This window comes from Mesoplodon bidens, assembly GCF_964165515.1.
Source record: "Mesoplodon bidens genome assembly, chromosome: 3".
Classification (NCBI taxonomy): Eukaryota; Metazoa; Chordata; class Mammalia; order Artiodactyla; family Ziphiidae; genus Mesoplodon; species Mesoplodon bidens.
The window spans coordinates 178603459-178624863 of NC_138178.1; the positions used below are offsets into that span (position 1 = coordinate 178603459).

General features: G+C 47.3%; 1 protein-coding gene across 4 annotated transcripts in view; it reads right to left on the bottom strand.

Moving 5' to 3' along the window:
• The window catches only part of BRF1 (BRF1 general transcription factor IIIB subunit), a 71452-nt gene that overhangs the window by 47939 nt on the left and 2108 nt on the right, over positions 1-21405 (bottom strand). For all 4 annotated transcript variants that reach the window (XM_081230365.1, XM_081230366.1, XM_081230363.1 and 1 more), the window contains exon 2: positions 14480-14560. In XM_081230365.1, the coding sequence (XP_081086491.1) occupies positions 14480-14560 (81 nt within the window). The remainder of the gene's footprint in view (positions 1-14479; positions 14561-21405) is intronic.

Here is a 21405-nt window from a genome sequence, read left to right on the forward strand (position 1 = left end):
CTGACAGAATTCCGAAGACTCAAATGGTGCAGAGATGAGGGCCTTAGCACAAAAGGCGCTGCTGCAGGAAAGAACTGCTGAGGGCCACTGGGAGCAGCAGGCGAGACTTCAAGGAGAAGCGGGTATTGCACAGCCACAAGTTCCTCCCTGCAATCTTCCAGTAACGTGCACATTAACATCCCCCCTCCCCAGGGAGGTGGACTCAGTTTCCCTCCCCTGTCTGAGTGCGGCTGGACTCAGTGACTTGCTTCTAAGGGACAGAGGATGGAAAAGAAACACGTGAGGGCTTCCCTGGTGGCGCAGTGGTTGAGAGTCCGCCTGCCGATGCAGGGGACACAGGTTTGTGCCCTGGTCCGGGAAGATCCCACATGCTGCGGAGCAGCTGGGCCCGTGCGCCATGGCTTTTGAGCCTGCACATCCGGAGCCTGTGCTCCGCAACGGGAGAGGCCACAACAGTGAGAGGCCCGCGTACCACAAAAAAATAAAAAAGGGAACACATGAGACATTTTGTGGAGGACCCTGGCAGTGATCTAGGCCAACATCACCAGTGACAAGTCACATGACCTGAGGTAGCCCTGCTATGGGGCAAAGAGAAAGGTGCCACGTCTCTGTGGGATCTCCTCCCAGAATCCACAGCAAACTCAAACTGAGGAACCTTCTATAAAACACCCACCCAGGACTCTTCCAATGTGTCCAGGTTGGGAGAAACTGTCACAGATGGGAGGAGACTATGGAAGGCGAGGCTACATGCAGCCCAGGAGCCCTGACTGGACCCTGAAGCAAAGAGGGCATGAGTGGGCAGACCGGGACGGGGAGCCAGGTGTGCAGTGTCGTCAGCAGCCCTGTGCCACGTGCCACACCTTCTCAGCATGGATCACTGTGCCAAGGTTATGGACCATGTCTGCGTTAACGGGAAAGCTGGGGACCCGAATGCTCAGGGTGCTATATATGCAACTCTGCTGTAAGTCTGCAAGTCTGACACTATTTTAATAAAAACTTTAAAAAAACCCCACAGAACTAAAAGGAGAAATAGCTATCTCTAACACAACATGGTAAATCAACTATAGTTCGACAACAACAACAACAACAACAACAACAAACAAACAAAGAAATAGCTATCTCAAAACTTGGGAGGTTACAGCTAGACCAAAGCTTAGAGAAATGTACAGCTTAAATGCAAATATTAGAAAAAGAAAGCCTGAAAAACTGATGAAGTTTCCAACTTAAGAAGCCAAAAAATAATGAACTACACAGAAGATGTGGAAGAAAGGGAATAATAAGGAACAGAGCCCAATCAAATAGCAAACAGACAGCAGATCAACAAAGCCAAATTCACTCTTTGAAAAGATTAACACAATTGCTAAATTAATGAATTCCTAGCAAGATAAATCAAGAAAAAAAGGGATAAAGCATAAATTACTAATGTCAGGAATAAAAGGAGAACATCACTAAAAATCTAGGAAACACATTAAAAGCATAAGAGAATATTATGAAAGACTATGACAAAAAATCTGAATTTGAATTACTGAAACAGATATTAAATTGAAAAGCACATCTTACCAAAACTGACAAGAATAGAAAATCTAAGTGGTCCCAGTAAAATCCTATTTAAAATTGTCCTGTTAAAGAAATGTATCTGTAATTAAAATCTCCTTACAAGGAAAACTCAAAGCCCAGATGGCTTCACTAGTAAATTATTCCACACATTTAAAGAAACAGGTAAATCACACATAGCTCTTACAGAGAACAAAAAAAGAACAATGCATCGAGACCCAATGAGATTTATTCCAGAAATGTGGGGTGAGCTTCACATTCACAAAAGCAATCAGTGTAATTAATTACAATAACAAAATAAACAGAAAAAATATATAATCATTTCAATAATACAAAGAAGCATGTGACAAAATGCTAACATCATTCTCAGTAACAGAGAAATACTGACCACTTCCCATCACTGTCAGGAATCAGACAAGAACACCCAATCCCACCATTCTACTCAGCACCTCACTGGAGAGTGTAGCAACACACAGCAATAAAAATGTAACAAAGCCCTGAAAATAAATGATGACCATAAAGACGGGAAAGAAAGAAGCAATAATGTCTAGTCCCAGACCACATGAGTGTTAATGAAGGAGAGACTTTATAAACTATTAGATTTCATAAGTAAATGAAACAGTTCTCCGCAAATTGATCTATAGATTCGATGCAATCCCAATCAAAAAACCGGCAAGTTTCCCCTTGGAAACCAACAAGCTGATTCTAACATTTATTTTGAAACGCAAAGGAGCTAGAATAGCCAAGACGATCTCGAAGAACAACAACAAAGCTGGAGAACTTACACTACCACGTTTTCACTGGAATGCCCAGTAACCAGGACAATGTAGCACTAGCTCAGGACAGACAGACCAACTGACAGCAGTTAAAGAGTGTGTCTGTGGTGTCTTACCAGAGTCTGGAATTGACTCCTCCGTCTATGGTCACTTTATTTATGGAAAATGGACCAATGCAATTGACTAGGAAAGAATGGTCTCTTTGATAAATGGTGTTGTAACAACTGGATCTCCACAGTGAAAAATGCAAACCTTGAGGGAGCAGATCAAGATGGTGGAGAAGTAGGACACAGAGGGCACCTCCCTCAGACACATCAAAAATACATCTACAGGAGCTTCCCTGGCGGTCCAGTGGTTAAGACTCTGCGCTTCCACAGCAGGGGGCGCAGGTTCGATCACTGGTCAGGGAACTGAGATCCCACATGCTGCGAGGTGTGGCAAAAAATTTTTTAAAATAAAAAATAAAAAATACATCTACCTGTGGAACTCTCACAGAACATCTACTGAATGCTGGCGGAAGACCGCAGACCTCCAAAAGGGCAAGAAAATCTCCACGTAACTGGGTAGTACAAAAAAAAAAGGGAAAAAAAAAGAGAGAAAGGAATCAGGACAGGACCTTGCCCTGGGAGGGAGCTGTGAAAGAGGAAAGCTTTCCACACACGGGAAGTCCCCTCACTGGTGGGGAGATCTGTCAGGACAGAGGGGAGCACAGAGCAGAGAGAGACCTGCACAGAGGATCGGTGCCGACAGGCTCTCCACAGTCTGAGACACCCGTCCACTGGGGCCGGCAGGGGCTGGGTGCTGAGGCTTGGGCTTTGGAGGTCAGACCGTGGGGAGAGGACCGGGCTTGGCTGCACGAAGACAGCCTGAGGGGGCTGGGGTGTGGTGCGCCACAAATGAGGGAGTCCAGGAAGAAGCCTGGGCCCGCCAGAGAGGCAGGGTGCCGCTGTTGGGGGGCACACAAGGAGAGGAACAGGCCCACCATAGGAGCTTCTTTCTCCATGCTCTCACGCAGCAGGGCACCGCCTGCAAGAGCTCCAGGGGCGGGCGCTAGTCGCTGCTGCCATCTCAGACTTCAGAGGCAGTGCGGGCCAGCGCTGCCGAGGGTCCTGTGAGCAGGTGCAGGTCACTGCCCCCACCTTCCCAGAGCGCTGGCAGCCCACCACTGCCAAGGGTCCCTCAACCCGGCGCCAACCACTGCCCCATCTCCCCAGAGTACTTGCAGCCAGCTGCCTCCACCAGGGACCCATGACCAGAAGCCAACTGCTGCCCCACCCCCCTGGGAGCATGCACATGGGCCATGCACCTGCACGCCCCTATCAAGGGGATAAAGGCCAGCACATGCTGAAGAAGGAGACAGCAAGCATCCAAACCAAGAACAGCCCTCATGCCAAAAAAAATATTAAACCCACACAAGCTACACAGAGACGCTCCGGCATATAAATAGCCCTCTGAGACTACAGTAGATATTTGTTTCTCCTAAACTCACAGAGCAAGAGAAACATAAACAAAATGAATTGGCAGAGGAAGCACTCTCATTTAAAAGACCAAGAGAATTCCCCTGAAAGAACAAACAGGGAAACCTCTTCAGTCTAACAGACACCAGGTTCAAAAAGTCAGTAATGAAAATACTGAAAGAATTAAGAAAGGCTATTGACAGAAATGCAGATTACTGTAAAAAGGAACTAGAACTATAAAGAGGAGCAAAGAAAAATTAGAAAATTCATTTGCTGAGACAAAAGCTGAGCTAAAGGCAGAAAAGCAGAATGAATAATGCAGAAGAAAGAATAAGTGACCTGGAGGACAGAATAGTGGAAATTACCCAATCAAATCAGCAGACAGAAAGCCAAATGAAAAAAATGAAAGCAATATAAGAGACATATGGGATAATATAAAGCAGGCCAATCTACACATACTAGGGATTCCAGAAGGAGAAGAAAGAGAAAGGGGGATTGAGAATGTGTTTGATGAAATTATGGCTGAGAAATTCCCAAACCTAAAGCAGGAAACAGATATCCAGATACAGGAAGTATGGAGGGTCCCAAACAAGATGAACCCAAACAGACCTACACTAAGAAATATTATAATTAAAATGACAAATGTAAAGATAAAAGAGAGGATTCTAAAGGCAGCAAGAGAAAAACAGAGTTAATTACAAGGGAACTCCCGTAAGGCTATCAGCTGATTTCTCTGCAGAAACACTGCAGGCCAGAAGGGAGTGGTAAAATACATTCAAAGTCTTGAAAGAAAAAACTCTGCAACCTACTGTAGAATACTCTACCCAGCAAGATTATCATTTAGAATAGGAAAAATAAAGAATTTCTCAGACAAGCAAAAATGAAAAGAATACAGCAATTACTAAACCTATCCTGAAAGAAATATTGAAAGGTCATCTCTAAATAGAAAAGAAGCAAGAAGATATAGGAAGGAGGAAATCACAATTGGACAGTAAATCACTTAAATTATCCAGTAAACAGATCAAAAAGAAAAAAAAACCTATTTGTGAAAGCAATGATAAACACAAGGAACAGCAAAAGGATAAACATGAAGATGTAAAAAGGGACATCAAAATCATAAAATGCGGGGAAGGACAGTAAGAAAATGCAGATTCTTTTTCTTTTTCTTTCTTTTTGGAATGTGTTTAAGCCTATATGACTATCAGTCCAAAGCAAGCAGATATAAGAAGGCGCTGACACACTTGAAAAACAGGGCAACCACAAATCAAAAATATACAACAGATTCACGAAAACCAAAAAGAACACAAGCATGAAAGGAAATCATCAAACCACAAAAAGAAAAACAAAAAGAAAGGAACAAAGAAGAAACAAAGAATCAACTGCAAAACAAGGTCTGAAATGGCAATAAATACATATGTATCAATAATTACCTTAAATGTCAATAGACTGAATGCTCCAATCAAAAGACACAGAGTGGCAGACTGGAGAAAAAAACAAGAGCCAGGCTTCCCTGGTGGCGCAGTGGTTAGGAATCTGCCTGCCAATGCAGGGGACACGGGTTCGAGCCCTGGTCCAGGAAGATCCCACATGCCGCGAAGCAACTAAGCCCGTGAGCCACAGCTACTGAGCCTGTGCTCTAGAGCCCGCAAGCCACAACTACTAAGCCCATGTGCCACAACTACTGAAGCCCATGAACCTAGAGCCTGTGCTCTGCAGCAAGAGAAGCCACCAAAATAAGAAACTCACACACCACAACAAAGAGTAGCCCCCGCTCACCACAACTAGAGAAAGCCCATGCGCAGCAACAAAGACCCAACACAGCCAAAAATAAATAAATAAATAAATAAATTTATTTTTTTAAAAAACATGAGCCTATAACACACTGCCTACAAGAGACCCACTTTAGGGCAAAGGACACACACAGATTGAAAGTGAGGGGATGGAAGTGAGGGGATGGAAAAAGATATTTTGTGCAAACTGAAATGACAAGAAAGCGGGAGTCACACTATTCATATCAGACAAAATAGACTTTAAAACAAAGGCCATAAGGAAAGATAAAGGACACCATATAATGATAAAAGGATCAATACAAGAAAAGGATTTTACACTCGTCAACATATATGCACCTAATATAGGAGCACCCAAATACATAAAACAAATACTAACAGAGATAAAGGCAGACAGGATAGGATAATAATAGTAGAAGACTTTAACATCCCACTCACCCAATGGACAGATCTTCCAGACAGAGAATCAATAAGGCAACAGAGGTCCTAAATAATACAACAGTTAGACTTAATTGATACTTTCAGGACATTACATCCAAAAAAACCCCACCAGAATACACATTCTTTTCAAACGTACATGGAACACTCTCTAGGACTGACCACATACTAGGGCACAAAACTAACCTCAACAAATTTAGAACTACAGGAATTATTTCAAGCGTCTTCCCTGACCAACATGCCAATGAAACTAGACATCAACCACAGGAAAGAAATGAGGAAAAAAAAGACTACAGAAGACTAAATAACATGCTACAAATACCTTAAGACAGACAACAATGAAAGCACAACCATACAAAATCTATGGGATACAGCATAAGCAATTCTTAGAGGGAAGTTCATAGCAATACAGGCCTTCATCAAAAAATAAGAAAAGTCTCAAGTAAACAACCTAACCTACCACCTAAAACAATTAGAAAAAGAAGAACAAACAAAACCTAAAGTCAGCAGAAGGAAGGAAATAATAAAGATCATGGAGGAAATAAATGAGATAGAGATTTTTAAAAATAGGAAAAAAAATCAGTAAAACCAAGAGCTGCTTCTTTAAAAGGGTAAACACAATTGGCAAACCTCTGGCCAGGCTCACCAAGAAGAAAAGAGAACCCAGATAAACATAATAAGAAATGAAAAAGGAGAAATCTCAACTGACACTGCAGAAATACAAAAAAAAATAAGAGAATACTATGAACAATTATACACCAACAAATCTGACAACCTAGAAGAAATGAACAACTTTCTAGAAACATACTGCCCACCAAAACTGAATCAAGAAGAAATAGATGATTTGAACAGACCAATCACTAGAAGTGAAATAGAATCTGTTAAAAAAACAAAACAAAAACCTCCCTACAAACAAAAGTCCAGGACCAGATGGCTTCACAAGCAAATTCTACCAAACATACAAAGATGAATTTATACCAATCCTTCTCAAACTCTTCCAAAAGAATAAAGAGGAGGAAACACTCCCAAAGACATTCTATGAAGCCACCATCACCCTGATAGCAAAACCAGACAAAGACACCACCAAAAAAGAAAATGACAAGCCAATATCTTTGATGAACACAGATGCAAAAATTCTCAACAAAATATTATCAAACCGAATCCAATAACACATAAAAAAGATCAGGGCTTCCCTGGTGGCGCAGTGGTTGAGAGCCTGCCTGCCGATGCAGGAGACACGGGTTCGTGCCCCGGTCCGGGAAGATCCCACATGCCGCGGAGCGGCTGGGCCCGTGAGCCATGGCCGCTGAGCCTGCGCATCCGGAGCCTGTGCTCCGCAACGGGAGAGGCCACAACAGTGAGAGGCCCGCGTACCACAAAAAAAAAAAAAAAAAAAAAAAAAAGATCATACACCATGACCAAGTGGGATTTATCCCAAGTTCACAAGGATGGTTCAACATTCACAAATCAATCAATGTAATACACCACATTAACAAAAGAAAAGTCCAAAACCACATGGTCATCTCAAATGATGCAGAAAAAGCATCCGACATGATTCAACATCCATTCATGATAAAAACTCTTACCAAAGTGGGAATAGAGGGAACATATCTCAACATAATAAAAGCCATTTATGACAAACCCACAGCCAATATAATACTCAACAGTGAAAAGCTAAAAGCGTTCCTCCTAAAATCTCAAACAAGACAAGGATGCCCACTCTCACCACTTCTATTCAATGTAGTATTGGAAGTCCTAGCCACAGCAATCAGACAAGAAAAAGAAATAAAACGTATCCAAACTGGAAGGGAAGAGGTAAAACTGTCAATACATGCAGATGACAGGATACTATATATAGAAAACCCTAAGGACTCCACACAATAACTACTAGACCTAATAAATGAATTCAGCAAAGTAGCACGATACAAGACCAACATTCAAAAATTGGCTGCATTTCTTTACACCAACAATGAAATATCAGAAAAGGAATGTAAAAAAACAATACCTTTTGAAATAACACCAAAAAAACCCTATATATATATATATATATATATATATATACACCTAGGAATAAACCTGATCAAGGAGGTAACAGACTTATATGCTGAGAACTATAAAGCATTAATAAAGGAAATTAAAGAGGATTCAAAGAAATGGAAAGATATCCCATGCTCTTGGATTGGAAGAATTAATATTGTTAAAATGGCAATACTATCCAAAGCAATCTACAGATTTAATGTGAACCCTATCAAAATACCCATGACATTTTTCACAGAACAGGAACAAATAACCCCAAAATTTTTATGGAACCATAAAAGACCCAGAATTGCCAAAGCAATCCTGAGGAAAAAAACACAGCAGGAGGCATAACTCTCCCAGACTTCAGACAATACTGCAAAGCTATGGTAATCAAAATGGTGTGGTATTGGTACAAACAGACTTACAGATCAGTGGAACACAATAGAGAGCCCAGAAATAAACCCATACACCTACAGTCAATTAATCTTCGACAAAGGAGGCAAGAATATAAAATGGGAAAAAGACAGTCTCTTCAGCAAGTGGTGCTGGGAAAGTTGGACAGATGCATGTAAATCAATGAAGTTAGAACACACACTCACACCATACACAAAAATAAACTCAAAATGGCTTAAAGACTTAAACATAATACATGACACCACAGGGACTTCCCTGGTGGTGCAGTGGTTAAGACTCCATGCTCCCAATGCAGGGGGCCTGGGTTTGATTCCTAATCAGGGAACTAGATGCCACATGCATGCCACAGCTAAGAGTTTGCATGCCACAGCTAAGGAGCCTGCATGCTGCAACCAAGGAGCTGGTGAGCCGCAACTAAGGAGCCCGAGAGCTGCAACTAAGGAGCCCGCCTGCCACAACTAAGACCCGGCACAACCAAATAAATAAATAAATAAAGGACATGACACCATAAAACTCCTAGAAGAGATCATAGTCAAAACATTCTCTGACGTAAATTGTACCATTGTTTTCTTAGGTCAGTCTCCCAAGGCAATAGAAATAAAAACAAAAATAAACAAATGGGACCTAATCAAACTTACAAGCTTTTGCACAGCAAAGGAAACCAGTGGTAAAGAATCTGCCTTCCAATGCAGGGGACTCGGGTAGATCCCTGGTCAGAGAATTAACATCCCACGTGCCGCGGGGCAACTAAGCCCTCACGCCACAACTACTGAACTCATGCACCTCAACGAGAGAGCCCATGTGCCGCAAACTACAGAGCCCATGCGCTGCAAACTACGGATCCCACGTGCCACAACTAGAGAGAAGTCCAGCGCCGCAACAAAGAGCCCAAGCACCACAAAGAAAGATCCTGCACACCTCAACAAAGATCCCGCGTGCCACAACTAAGACCCAATGCAGCCCAAAAAAATAAAATAAATGTTAAAAATAAAGAATGTAAAAAAGTATTTTAAAAAAAAGAACACACAAGGCAGCCAAAATTGGAGATGCCAAACGTCCATGGATAGGAAAAGCAGATAAATAAGTTGCGGTATATTCACAAATGAAATCCTACATGGCAGTAAACAAACTGCTGATATACACACACCAAAAGGACATTCTCTGTGATTGTCATTGTCTGAAGTAGAAAACCAAGTAAAACTAATCGACAGTGGGGAGCTTCCTGGGGTAAAAGAAACATGCTCAACCATGATCTGAGCCCAGGCCTTAAGTCATACACATTAATCAAGCAATTCACTTAAAGCTGGTATATTTTACGCACTTTACCATACATACGTTATACCAAGAAAAACAGACAAACCAAAAGAACAGAATAAGAAGTTTCCCTGAGAAATGTCTCCCATGTGAAAGGGCTCATCAAGTCAGTGACCAATGCTCCAGCCTAGAGGCATTTCAGAACTTCAAAGATAGAGAGAAAACCCCAAAAGGTCCAAGTTAAGAAAGAAAAAGAGAATGAGACGGAAACTCAGATTGGACCAAATCCCCTCCCTGGCGCCCAGGATGCCCTTTCCACGCTAAGTGGGGCACCCGCTCCAGCCCCTCCCAGGCACCCAGAGGGAAGACAGAGTCCAGGGCTTCTCTCTCACTGAGCTGCACCTCAGTTGGGACCTGAGCACGTTCCCAATAAACCAGAGACGGCCCAAGAGAGGGACCTGCGCGGGCACCACACCTCCAGGGAGGGAGGGGGGCCAGGAGGCGCAGACCCCCGCGTGAACGGAATCACAATCCAAGCTGTCTGTTCCTCTCCCAACTCTCTTGTTCTCTAAGAAAGGCACCCAAAACCTAACACAAATAGTAACAGCTGAAGTTAAATCTATAGATTTCAACCCAACCCAACAGACTGGGGGTGGGTGGTGGGAAGTGAAAAGACAGGAGTCTTCCCCAGGGGAGGACAACAGGCCAGCTCCGGTCCGGTCCAGAGAAAAGAGGCGACTTGTGGAGAGATGGCCCCCCTCGGTCCCTGCAGCCCCCACCCACACAGAGACAGGACGATAACACCGGGGGAGGCAGCCGAAGACAGGAGAGGACACCTGCCACGGTGGGCGGAGGGAGGGCCAGACCCTCCTCAGGGGCCAGGCCACAGACCGCTGACCCCAGGCAGGAGCCCCCGGGAAAGGTGTGAGGAGGAAGACAGACTAGGCTGCTCCCCAGGGCTCTGGGCTTCCCCGAACAGCTGAGTGGGCTCCACCTCGGCCTCAGACCTCACCGAGCCCGTTCCGAGGAGTCCGTGAGTTCTGCTTTGATTTTGTACTTAAACCAAGGGCTATTTAAAGTTTTTTTTTTAATTAGGTGGGTTATTTCTCTTTCTTTATTGCTAGTTTCCAGTTTTACTGCCATGAATATGTCTGCATGAATGCTGCTGTTTACAACTACAACTGATTTGAGTCCGATGTACCACCTATTCTAGGTTTTTGGAAATATATACGTTCTTTTTGTTTTTTTTCCATTTATTTTATTTTTTTTAATTTATTTATTCATTTATTTATTCATTCATTCATTCATTTATGGCTGTGTTGGGTCTTCCTTGCTGTGTGCAGGCTATCTCTAGTTGCGGCAAGCGGGGGCTGTTCTTCGTTGTGGTGCGCAGGCTTCTCATTGCGGTGGCATCTCTTGTTGCCGAGCACAGGCTCTAGGTGTGTGGGTTTCAGTAGTTGTGGCACATGGGCTCAGCAGTTGTGGCTTGCAGGCTCTAGAGCTCAGGCTCAGCAGCTGTGGTGCATGGGCTTAGCTGTTCCACAGCATGTGGGATATTCCCAGACCAGGGCTCGAACCCGTGTCACCTGCATTGGCAGGCGGATTCTTTTTTTTTTTTTTTTTTTTTTTTGCTGTACGCGGGCCTCTAACTGTCGTGGCCTCTCCCGTTGCGGAGCACAGGCTCTGGATGCGCAGGCTCAGCGGCCATGGCTCACGGGCCCAGACGCTCCACGGCATGTGGGATTTTCCCGGACCGGGGCACGAACCCGTGTCCCCTGCTTCGGCAGGCGGACGCTCAACCACTGCGCCACCAGGGAAGTCCGGAAATAGATACATTCTCTATAGGGCATAAACTTCTTCATGTGCAGAAGATCTTAAAGTCAGCCACAGAGAAAAAGAAAGATTATGTGATAGCACCAGCTAGAAGAAAGCAGGTGGAACTAGGCCAATACAAGTGGGATTGAAGGCCAGAGCACTACTTTAGCAATGGAGGCTCAGGCTACCAGCCAGGAATAATTGTGAATTTGTGTTCCCTAAGGAGTTCCCTGGTGTTCTAATGGTTAGGATTCCGGGCTTTCACCACCATGGCCTGGGTTCAATCCCTGGTTGGGGAACTGAGATCCTGCAAGCTGCACAGCACGGCCTAAATAAATAAATAAGTTTGTATGCGCTAAACTTGTATACACATAGTCTTAAAACAGGCAAAACAAAAGACCAACAAAACTGTGGGGAGAAATGGACAAATCCACAATCATCATGGAGATCTTAATATGCCCTTTCAGTGACAGACAGACAAGCAGAACCAAAATCAGTGAGCACTGGGAGGAAATCTGACCCAAGTGACATGTACAGAACACCCCACTTTTTGCAGAAAAATATTTTCAAGTGCCCAAACTGACTGTAATTGACCATATGTTGGGCCATAACGCAAGCGTCAAATCATTTCAAAAGACTGAAGTCCAACAGAGTATGAGCTCTAAACACAGAAGAATCAACTGGAAGAGCCAGCAACACGAATAAACCCATGGGGTCAAAGGAAAAAGCTCAATGGAAAATTTAAAACATTTCGATGCGAGTCATAATTAGAAGCCCACCACCTGCCCTCACGGTAGTCAGCCGACGTGGATGTCAGCCCTACTGGACTGGGGAGTGGCTGGCCGAGTCTGTGCTGGCCACTCCCATCCACAGCAGCAACAGGAGGTGGGTCCTCGGGAGCCAAGGAGAAGGTGACCAGCATATAGGTAAGGATGCTGGACCTCACCAAGCCCATCTTCCCAGCGTGCAAGTGAAGATCGTGGGGCTTAGGGACACACCCAATACGGAGGCACTCTTATGTGCCATAACATTCCTGACAGCGTCCTCACAGAGTGTCTGAAAGGTCCCAGCAGAGGGTGTCCCTGCCTGAGCTGACCACAGCCAACATCACACTTAATGGTGAGAGACTGGACGCTTCCCCTGAAATCAGGAATAAGACACCTGGATTCACTGTGGTGCTGGAGGTTCTAGCCAGGGCTATCAGGGAAGAAAATTAAAAGGTGTCTAGCACTGCCCTGGTGGGGCAGTGGTTGAGAGTCCACCTGCCGATGCAGGGGACATGGGTTCATGCCCCAGTCCGGGAGGATCCCACATGCCGCGGAGCGGCTGGGCCCATGAGCCATGGCCGCTGAGCCTGCGCGTCCGGAGCCTGTGCTCCGCAACGGGAGAGGCCACGGCAGTGAGAGGCCCGCGTACCGCAAAAAAAAAAAAAAAAAAAAAAAGGTGTCTAGATTGGAAAGTATAGCAAAGCTCTATCTATTTTCAGATGTCGTGATCTTATATATAGAAAATTCTCAGGAATCCACTAAAAAAACTATTATAATATGTGGGTTTTTCAAGGGCTGCAGGATAGAAGATCAATATACAAATACCTCTCATATTTCTATACACTGGCAACAACAACCAAAAAATGAAATGAAAAAAGCAATTCAATTTACAATAGTCAAAAAGAATAAAATATTTAGGAATAAATTTAGCACAGAAATGTACAACTTATACTCTGAAAACCATAAAAATTGTTGAAACAAATTATGGAAGACCTAAATCAATGGAAAGACATTCCACATTCAGGTTTCAGAAGACTTCGTCTTGTTAAGACGGCAATATTCCCTGAATGGATCTACAGAGTCAATGTAATCCCTATTAAAATCCCAGTTGGCTGCTTCGCAGAAACTGACACACTGAACCTAAAATTCATATATAAATTCAAGGGACTCAGAATAGTCAACAAAACAATGTTCAAAATGAAGAACAAATTGGGAGGACTCACACTTCCTGATTTCAGAACTTGCTACAAAGATGCAGTAACCAAAACAGTGTGATACTAGCAAAAGGGCAGACACAGACCAATGGAACAGAGGGGAGAATCCAAACCCTCACGTTTATGGTCAACTGACTTTTGACAAGGGTGCCAACTGAATACAGTCTGTTCAGCAAATGATGCTGAGAAAGCTGGATATCCACATGCAAAAGAGTGAAGTAGGGCCCTTACCTTACACTAGACACAAAAACTAACTCAGAGTGGATCAAAACCTCAACCTAAGAGCTAAATCCATAACACTCAGAAGGAAACATAAGCATAAATCTTTGCAATTTGGATTGAATCAGGCAATCTTTCTTATGACACAAAAAGCACAGGCAACAAAGGAGTAAATATACCGCACATCATCAAAATTAAAAAACTTAGTGCTTCAAAGCATACCATCAAGAGTGAAAAAACCCACAGAATGGGTGAAAATTTTCTGCAAATCATATAACTGATAAGAGAGACTTGTATCTAAAACACATAAAGAATTTTTACAATTCAATAAGAAGACAAATAACCCAATTAAAAACAGGCCAAGGTTTGAACAGACATTTCTCCAATCTGTTGTGGACTGGGACGGTTACAAAATACAACAAAAATGGCACCACACATCAAACTGCTATAAATTTGTTTTTCCTGTGCTTACCACGACTGAAACTGTAACAAACAGGTGTGGGCCCGTTAGGGTCCAGAGACCTCAGAGTAGCCCTGGCAGAGAGCCCCTGCAGGAGGCCCAGGGCACTGGAGGGCACACAGGCAGGGTCCTGACGACCCGGGGAGGGGACTCCGCCAACAAGTCCTCCCAGAAGTGGGGCCTGCACTGGCTTGGTGACAAGGATGGGGGGGTCACGGCAGGCTGTCACTCCTATCCTTCGTCCCACATCCCTGTCCCGCCTCAGGAGCCCACCCTCTTCCAGCAGCACCCACGGCGGGAAGTACCGTTCTGCAGGGTCTGTGCTCTTGACTCCTTTCCCAGGTTCACGTGGAAGCCGCCGCCCAGGGTCGGGGTTTTGCCGGCACCTAGAGACACAAATGAGACTCATGAGCAGAGATCTGTGTTAACAGCCGTTTCGTTGCATCAGTGTCTCTGGAGCAGGATCGGGGCAGGAGGCAGCAGCGAGCATCCCGCAGCACCACTCCCACCTCTGCCCTGCTACCAAGGTCGTGGCCTTGACCTGGAGCCGAGGGCATGGACCATGCCCATCTGCATTCTCTAACCATGTCCCAGAATACACTGTCACACAGCTCTCCAAACTACAGCCCAGGCCCAGCCCGGCCCGGCCCGGCCCGGCCCCTAACCTTGGCCCTCTGCGGGCCCTGGGCCAGCCAATTCACATTTATGATCGCATCCATCTCCCGGGGCCGGGGGGGGGGGGGAGGTGGGCTCTCGGAGGGCAGGAGCCAGTCTGCAAGAGACGCTTGCACCTCCACCCATCTGTGTCCTGCCCGCTCACAGAGCAGCAACCTAGGAAGCCCTGGACCCAAAGCGTAGCCATAGCTGCACCTAGGGGCGCTCTGTTTTGAACTTCCCACCAGCTCCAAGCCTCCCCAGGACGTCTCACGTACTCCACTCTGCAGGGCTTCAGGGCGGGGACTTCTGCCCTGATACCCTGTGAAGACAGCCCGGTGGACACCCGGGTTGTTCACCAGACTTACAAACCCCAGCGTTGAAGCACGATCTTCAAACGAGCACCGCGCTAAAGTGAGGGGCGCAGGCGGCCAAGCACAGGCCAGGGGGCGGGAAGCGCTGTGCATCCCACAGGCCAGTGTGTCTGTTACAAAGTACAGTGCAAAGGATTAGAGGCTCCTGAAGTTAGGGAACACGACCTCACACTGTTAGCCTCGTGGGGGAGGTAAGGGTGCAGGGCCTGCTGGAGGATGAAATGGAAACTCAGAAGTGACAGGGATCTGGGAAGCCAGATCACTGAAGTCCGAGAATAGGCCCCTGAGGAAAACACACGGCCCACCTCCTGGGGCCAGTAGGGACCTCTGGGTCATCCAAAGGCCAGCTACCAGCACAGACAGCGGAGAACAAGTCGGCCTTCAGCTTCTCTGGGACTGCAACCAAATCCCAAACGAGTACTAACGAGATTCTTTAAAGATCTCAGCAAAATGATTCTAAAGTTCAGCTGGGAAAAAAAGAAATAAGATTGGCTAAGAAGACTTTGAAACGAGCAACAAGTAGGCCGGGCTGGGCAGTTAGTGGGCTACGAGCAGGTGGAAGTAGCCGGGACCACAGCAGGGGGCTGGCTGGCCGGTGGCCCCAGCACCCAGCGTCCCCGCCTCAGCAGCTTCCTTGGGGCTGAGGCCCAGGGCTGGGCAGTGACCCCCACCAACTCCTGTGGTCCGACAGTGGGGTCTAAGCGCCGGCCCCAGTGGGGACTGGCAGGGAGCCCAGGGCTCTCTCACAGGAGGATGTGGAGCCTGGGGACAGGTGGCAGTGCCTGGGGAAGGTTTTGCTGTCACCCTGGGTGTGTTGGTTTTCTATCACTGCCCTGACAAGTTACCACAAACTTGTCTTCAAGAAGCTGGCTATAGAGGGCAGGGAGAGAGAGGGCCAGGCAGGGCACACTGGGGGCCTGGAGAGGAGCCAGGAGCAGTGCAGGGCCCAGGGGAGACCTGTCCACCCAGCCCAGAAATGAGGAGCTTCCAACACTCCAGTGTTACCTCTGACTCTGCAGAAGCCTGACACGAGCCCACCGGCCTGAGCCTGGGGGTCTGCATCTTGTACCCCCTTATTTTGTGGCAGCTTTTATAAACGGGCAGCTTTTATAAACTTTAGAATTTTTATATTTGTGATCTTTTAGACACAGGACCCACTGAAGAAGGCCACAATCCCTCAGTCACCCGACGAGGACAGCCACATTTTGACCTGTGTCCAGTGCTGCCCAACTTTTATTTGAGAAAAAGGAAAAAAAATCACCATATTGTTTTAACGGAAATCAGCACGTGTTTTAAGCAATTACAATAATGTTGCATTAGAAAAAGGACAATGTGAAGGTATAAATCCCCTGAAACCCCACCTTCCAGGCACAAGGACCCTGGGTGGCCTTCCTCCCAGCCACCTCTCCCTGCTTAGACCCAGATGGGAAGCGACCAGGACAGGTCACACAAAGATGCTGCTAAGTAAGAGTGGAGACTCGTTCTGGGTGAGCGTTAAATGCACTGCAAGACCTTGAGAGGTCACACCCTCCCCTGCCCCTCTCCCCTCACCCCCCCCCCCCGCACTCTCTGCACGCCCCCCCCCCCCGTGCACTTCCAGGACCTCTACTTCCTGCTGCTGTGCTGTCCTTCCCTGTCTCTCCCCAACGCCCCAGTCACCCCTCCTGGGGCTGCTCCGGCCCCACCTGCTCTGGGAGCTGATGCTTGCTGTCCCCATGCACACTCACACACACCCACATATACACACACACACCACCCTGGTGCTCCCCAAGGTCCCTGTACGTAGCCTCAGTCCCTCACGTGCTCCCAGAAGCAACAGAGACTAAGTCCTGGCAAGGAAGGTGCCTTCCTGGGTCCAGCCAGCTGGGGGAAGGGAGGGGGCGGAGGTCAAAACCTGCTTTACCCAATGGACGCACGTTCTTTACTCAACAAAGACGACCCACTGGGGGTTTGGTTACAGTAGAGAACATCTGGAAAGCAGTGGTGGAGCCTACGAAAAGTGCTTATTCAGCAAATCTCAAACAGCTACCACCACGGGGCCAGGGTCCCCTGAAGCGTGAAAGAAGGCTTGAGCACCACCACCGCTGACCCAAACCATCAACGCTCGGTGTTACCACCGCTTACCCAAACCATCAATGCTCCGTGTGCTTGGCTTCCAGACGCCCTTCATATTATTCCCTCTACTTCTAAAAGCATTGGATGTTTTCTATAACAAGATCCTGTAACAAACAAGATATAACCAGCTGCATCTAACAAGTAGAAGTTGCAGTTTTTTGTCAGCACCGCCGGGCCAAGACTGCCCCCTTGTGGACAGCAGGGGAGGGGCCGGAAATTCCACCCAGATGCACCTGTGCCCCTCCCAGTTGTGGCTGCAAAAGCAAGAAGGTGCAAAGGCCTGACCCCTGCAACTTGGTGGGGGGGCGGGGGGGGGCTTCTCGGCCACTCTGAGCACTGAGGACAAAGCCAGCAACACCAACACCCACGACCACAAACAGAAAAGCAGCACACAGCACCGCCCTCCATTTCACTCAGGGATCCCTCCCACACGGGAAAGCAAAACCTTTCCTAAGTCTGCATTCATTTTATTTAAAGTGAGGGGTTTCCGTCACTGCTGTGAAACTCCTTTTAAGCGGGGACAACTGCACGAGGTCCAGCTGGGCGGTTCCAGGACGGAAGGGAAATCCAGTGGCCCCTCGACCTGAGCTCGGACGTGGGCATAACTCCCCTAAGGCACCCGAAAGACACTCAGCAAGTCCACACTGAGCCCCGGGCATGGGGACGTGGCTGGACACAGACCTCCTGCCCTTGGTGAACCAATAACTAAACAGTGGCAGCAACCTAAACTTCTCTCAACCAGACACAGCTACTGAAGAGCCTGTTCTGTCACGATTAAAAGTCTGAGTATGGAAACCACACGGCATGCAGCATGGCAGGTGATAAAAGCAGCAAATGACATTTTAGGAACAACAGTCCTCTCTCACCCAAGTGCCTCCAGGACAAAACTCAACCATTTCCTGAGAGCAGGTCCCTTCCAGCAGAAACTCAGTGGGGCTCTGAGGGGCCACAAGATAGAAACAGAGATGCAGAACCTCCGAAACTCCAGGACCAGAGCTTGGCCAGGACACCTGGTAGGCTGTGCCTGAGAGAACCCTCTCCAGGAAGGGCACAAGCCAGGCAGAGGGCAGGTGGGTGTGCTGTTCTTTAGGACCCAGGGAGCTGCCCCAGTGAGCAAGAGAGGCTCCACCCCCGCCAGAGCTGGGCACCAAACCTTCCTCATCGTGTTACACATGGAAAGCACCTCATTACTCATGACCACGAGAGCATGAGCACTTAAATACACCTTGACTTCAGGGACAAAGTTTGCAGCGATTAAAAGCTGTGGTCACGGAACCCATGGGGGTGCACCCTGGAAGAGGAAGGGAAGGACCCAGGGAAGCAGGTCCTCTGCCTCTGGGCTTCCTCCTGGGGGAGTGGCAGGTACAGCTCCCGGGAGGGGCCGTGGGCTCACCGCGCACCATCAACTGCAGGGGACACCCAGGGGAAAGACCTGCTGTCCTCGAGACCTTCAGCACCGACACCAGGGACAGGATGCTGGCGTGGGCCTGTGCCAGGAAGCCCTACTCTGCCCCTGAGCTCCTTGACGCTCTGGTGAGCCCCTCCCCCATGACCCAGCGGGACCCTCCTCAGGCCTGCAAAGGCCCAGCTGCCCCAGCCCCGCCCACCACCTTGCCATTCTGCAGTCCTCACATCCGTCCCTTCTCTCAGCCACGCCCATCCCCTCCCCAGCTGCCCATCAACAGAAAGACACAGTCCAGACGTCCCCAGCACCACCCTAGCTGCCACCACTCTGCGAGTCCAGCCTGGGACGCCGGACTCACACTTTGCCGGTCCTCAAACATCTACCAGGGGACCCAGGGGGACTGGGCTCCTTCGCCTCTGGACCCTGGGCCTGGGTCACAGTCAGAAGCCCAGCTGGTGACAGGGCCGCTGGCCACAGGGCCCTGACGTCTAATTTACATATTCTCAAGTAAACTGCGGAGCTAACCATCCACCACTCCTTCTCAAAGAGTAAGCAAGAACGCTTAGGAAAGACAGCGGCCTTGGGCCCTGCACAAGGGCACCCCAGAGAGAAGGTCCAGCTTCCAGGATGAGGCTGGAGCAAAGGAAGAGCTGGGGGGCCAGCTGGGCACACACTCTGCACCAGGGAGGCTGACAGCAGCCAGAGTCGACAACCAGGGTGGCTGCTCTTGTGACAGGGAAGGGAGGAGGCCAGGGGTCTGGGAGGGACCCACCCAGGGGAGGGAGGGGCTGCGGGAGGCAGCGGCGCCCCTCCCTCTCCGCCCTCTATACAGGAGCTGAGAACCCACGACGCCTGCAGCGCTTCCCTGGGGGCCCTCCAGAGAGTGAGCCCAGGTTCACACCACCTTTAAATCACACCACCAAAGGGCACCCAGCTCTGAGCCTGTGCTCACAGGCCGTGGGACCAACGTCACCGCCCACAGGTGGCAGCACATCTCTCACGTCCAGGACTCCTCTGCACCCAGCTGTGTCGTCTGCAGTGAGGACAGGCTGTCATCAGGTACAAGGGATGCACTCAGCACAGTGCCTCCCGTGGGAAACGCTAAGTGTCAGCTACTATGATTATTCCTTCTTACTGTCGTTGTTACTCTCTTCCCAACAGGCATCAAAGTCTTGGATGACTGAGGGGGCAATTTGGCAACACGTGACAAAGCTGCAAACACAGCGCCAGGGAGACTCTCCCACAGCAGTCCCAGGAAGTTGCTCAGGAAGAACACAAGGACGAAAAAAATAAGGACAACAACAACAAAAAGAACACAAAGACGTGTGCCATGCAGAAAACAGCAGGAAAAAAGCAATGAAACCCAAAACTGGTTCTTTGGAAAGATCAAAAAAATTGATAAACTTCCAGCAGGAGAAACAAAGGGAAAAAGAGAGAAGATACAAAACACCAATATCTGAAAGGAAAATGAGACACCACTACAGATCCTGCGGACCTCCAAAGAATAAGGGAATAGTACCAACAACTCTACGTGCATAAATTCAGCAACTTAGATCAAATGGACCAAATCCTCAAAACGACAAACTCACCTGACACAAAAGAGATATTCTAAAATATAAATAAAACCTACAACTATTAAAGAAACTGAACCTGTAATTAAAAACTTCTGAAAAAGAAACCTCCAGGCCCAGATAGCTACATTAGTAGATTCCACCAAACAGTCAAGGGAGAAATAACACCAGTTCTACACAATCCCTTCCAGAAAACGGAAGAGAAGGGAACATTTCCCAACTCATTCCAGGAGGCGCACTACCTTGATATCAAAACCAGACAAAGACATTACAAGAAAACTGCACACTAATATACCACATGAACATAAATGTAAGAATTCCCAACAAAATATTAACAAATCTAATTTAGCAACACATACAAAGAATAATACCCCATGATCAAGTGGGTTTACCCCAGGAATGCAAAGCACGCTGAACATTCAAAAACCAGCCACACTGACAGACCAAAGAAGAAAAACAAAACTCATCATCCACTCACGATAAAAACTTTCAGCGAACTAGGAGTGGAAAGAGAACTTCCTCAACTTTATTGATGAAGAATATCAAAAACCTATAGCTGGGCAACCCTGGTGGCACAGTGGTTGGGAGTCCGCCCGCCGATGCACGGGATACAGGTTCGTCCCCCGGTCCCGGAAGATCCCACATGCCACAGAGCGGCTGGGCCCATGAGCCATGGCCGCTGGGCCTGCGCGTCCAGAGCCTGTGCTCCACAACGGGGGAGGCCACAGCAGTGAGGGGCCCGCATACCGCAAAAAAAAAAAAAACAACTAAAAACCTATAGCTAACATCACATTGCTTGGGAGGAGAGTGAATGCTTCCCTCTAAGACTGGGAAGAAGGCAAGCATGTCTGCTCAAAAGCAAGAAACAGAAACAAAAGAAAGAAAACAGCCCCTATTTATAGATAATATGATTGTCTACATCAAGAATCCCAAGGAATCTATTTTAAAAAATACTCCTAGAACTAATAAGTTTAAAGTTTAGCAAGGTCTCAAGAAACAGGCCAATGACAGACATCAACCATATTTCTATATGCCAGCCATGAACAACTGAAAACTGAATTTTTGAAAAATACTATTTACAATAGCTCTATTTGGGTCTTAGGTAAACGTCT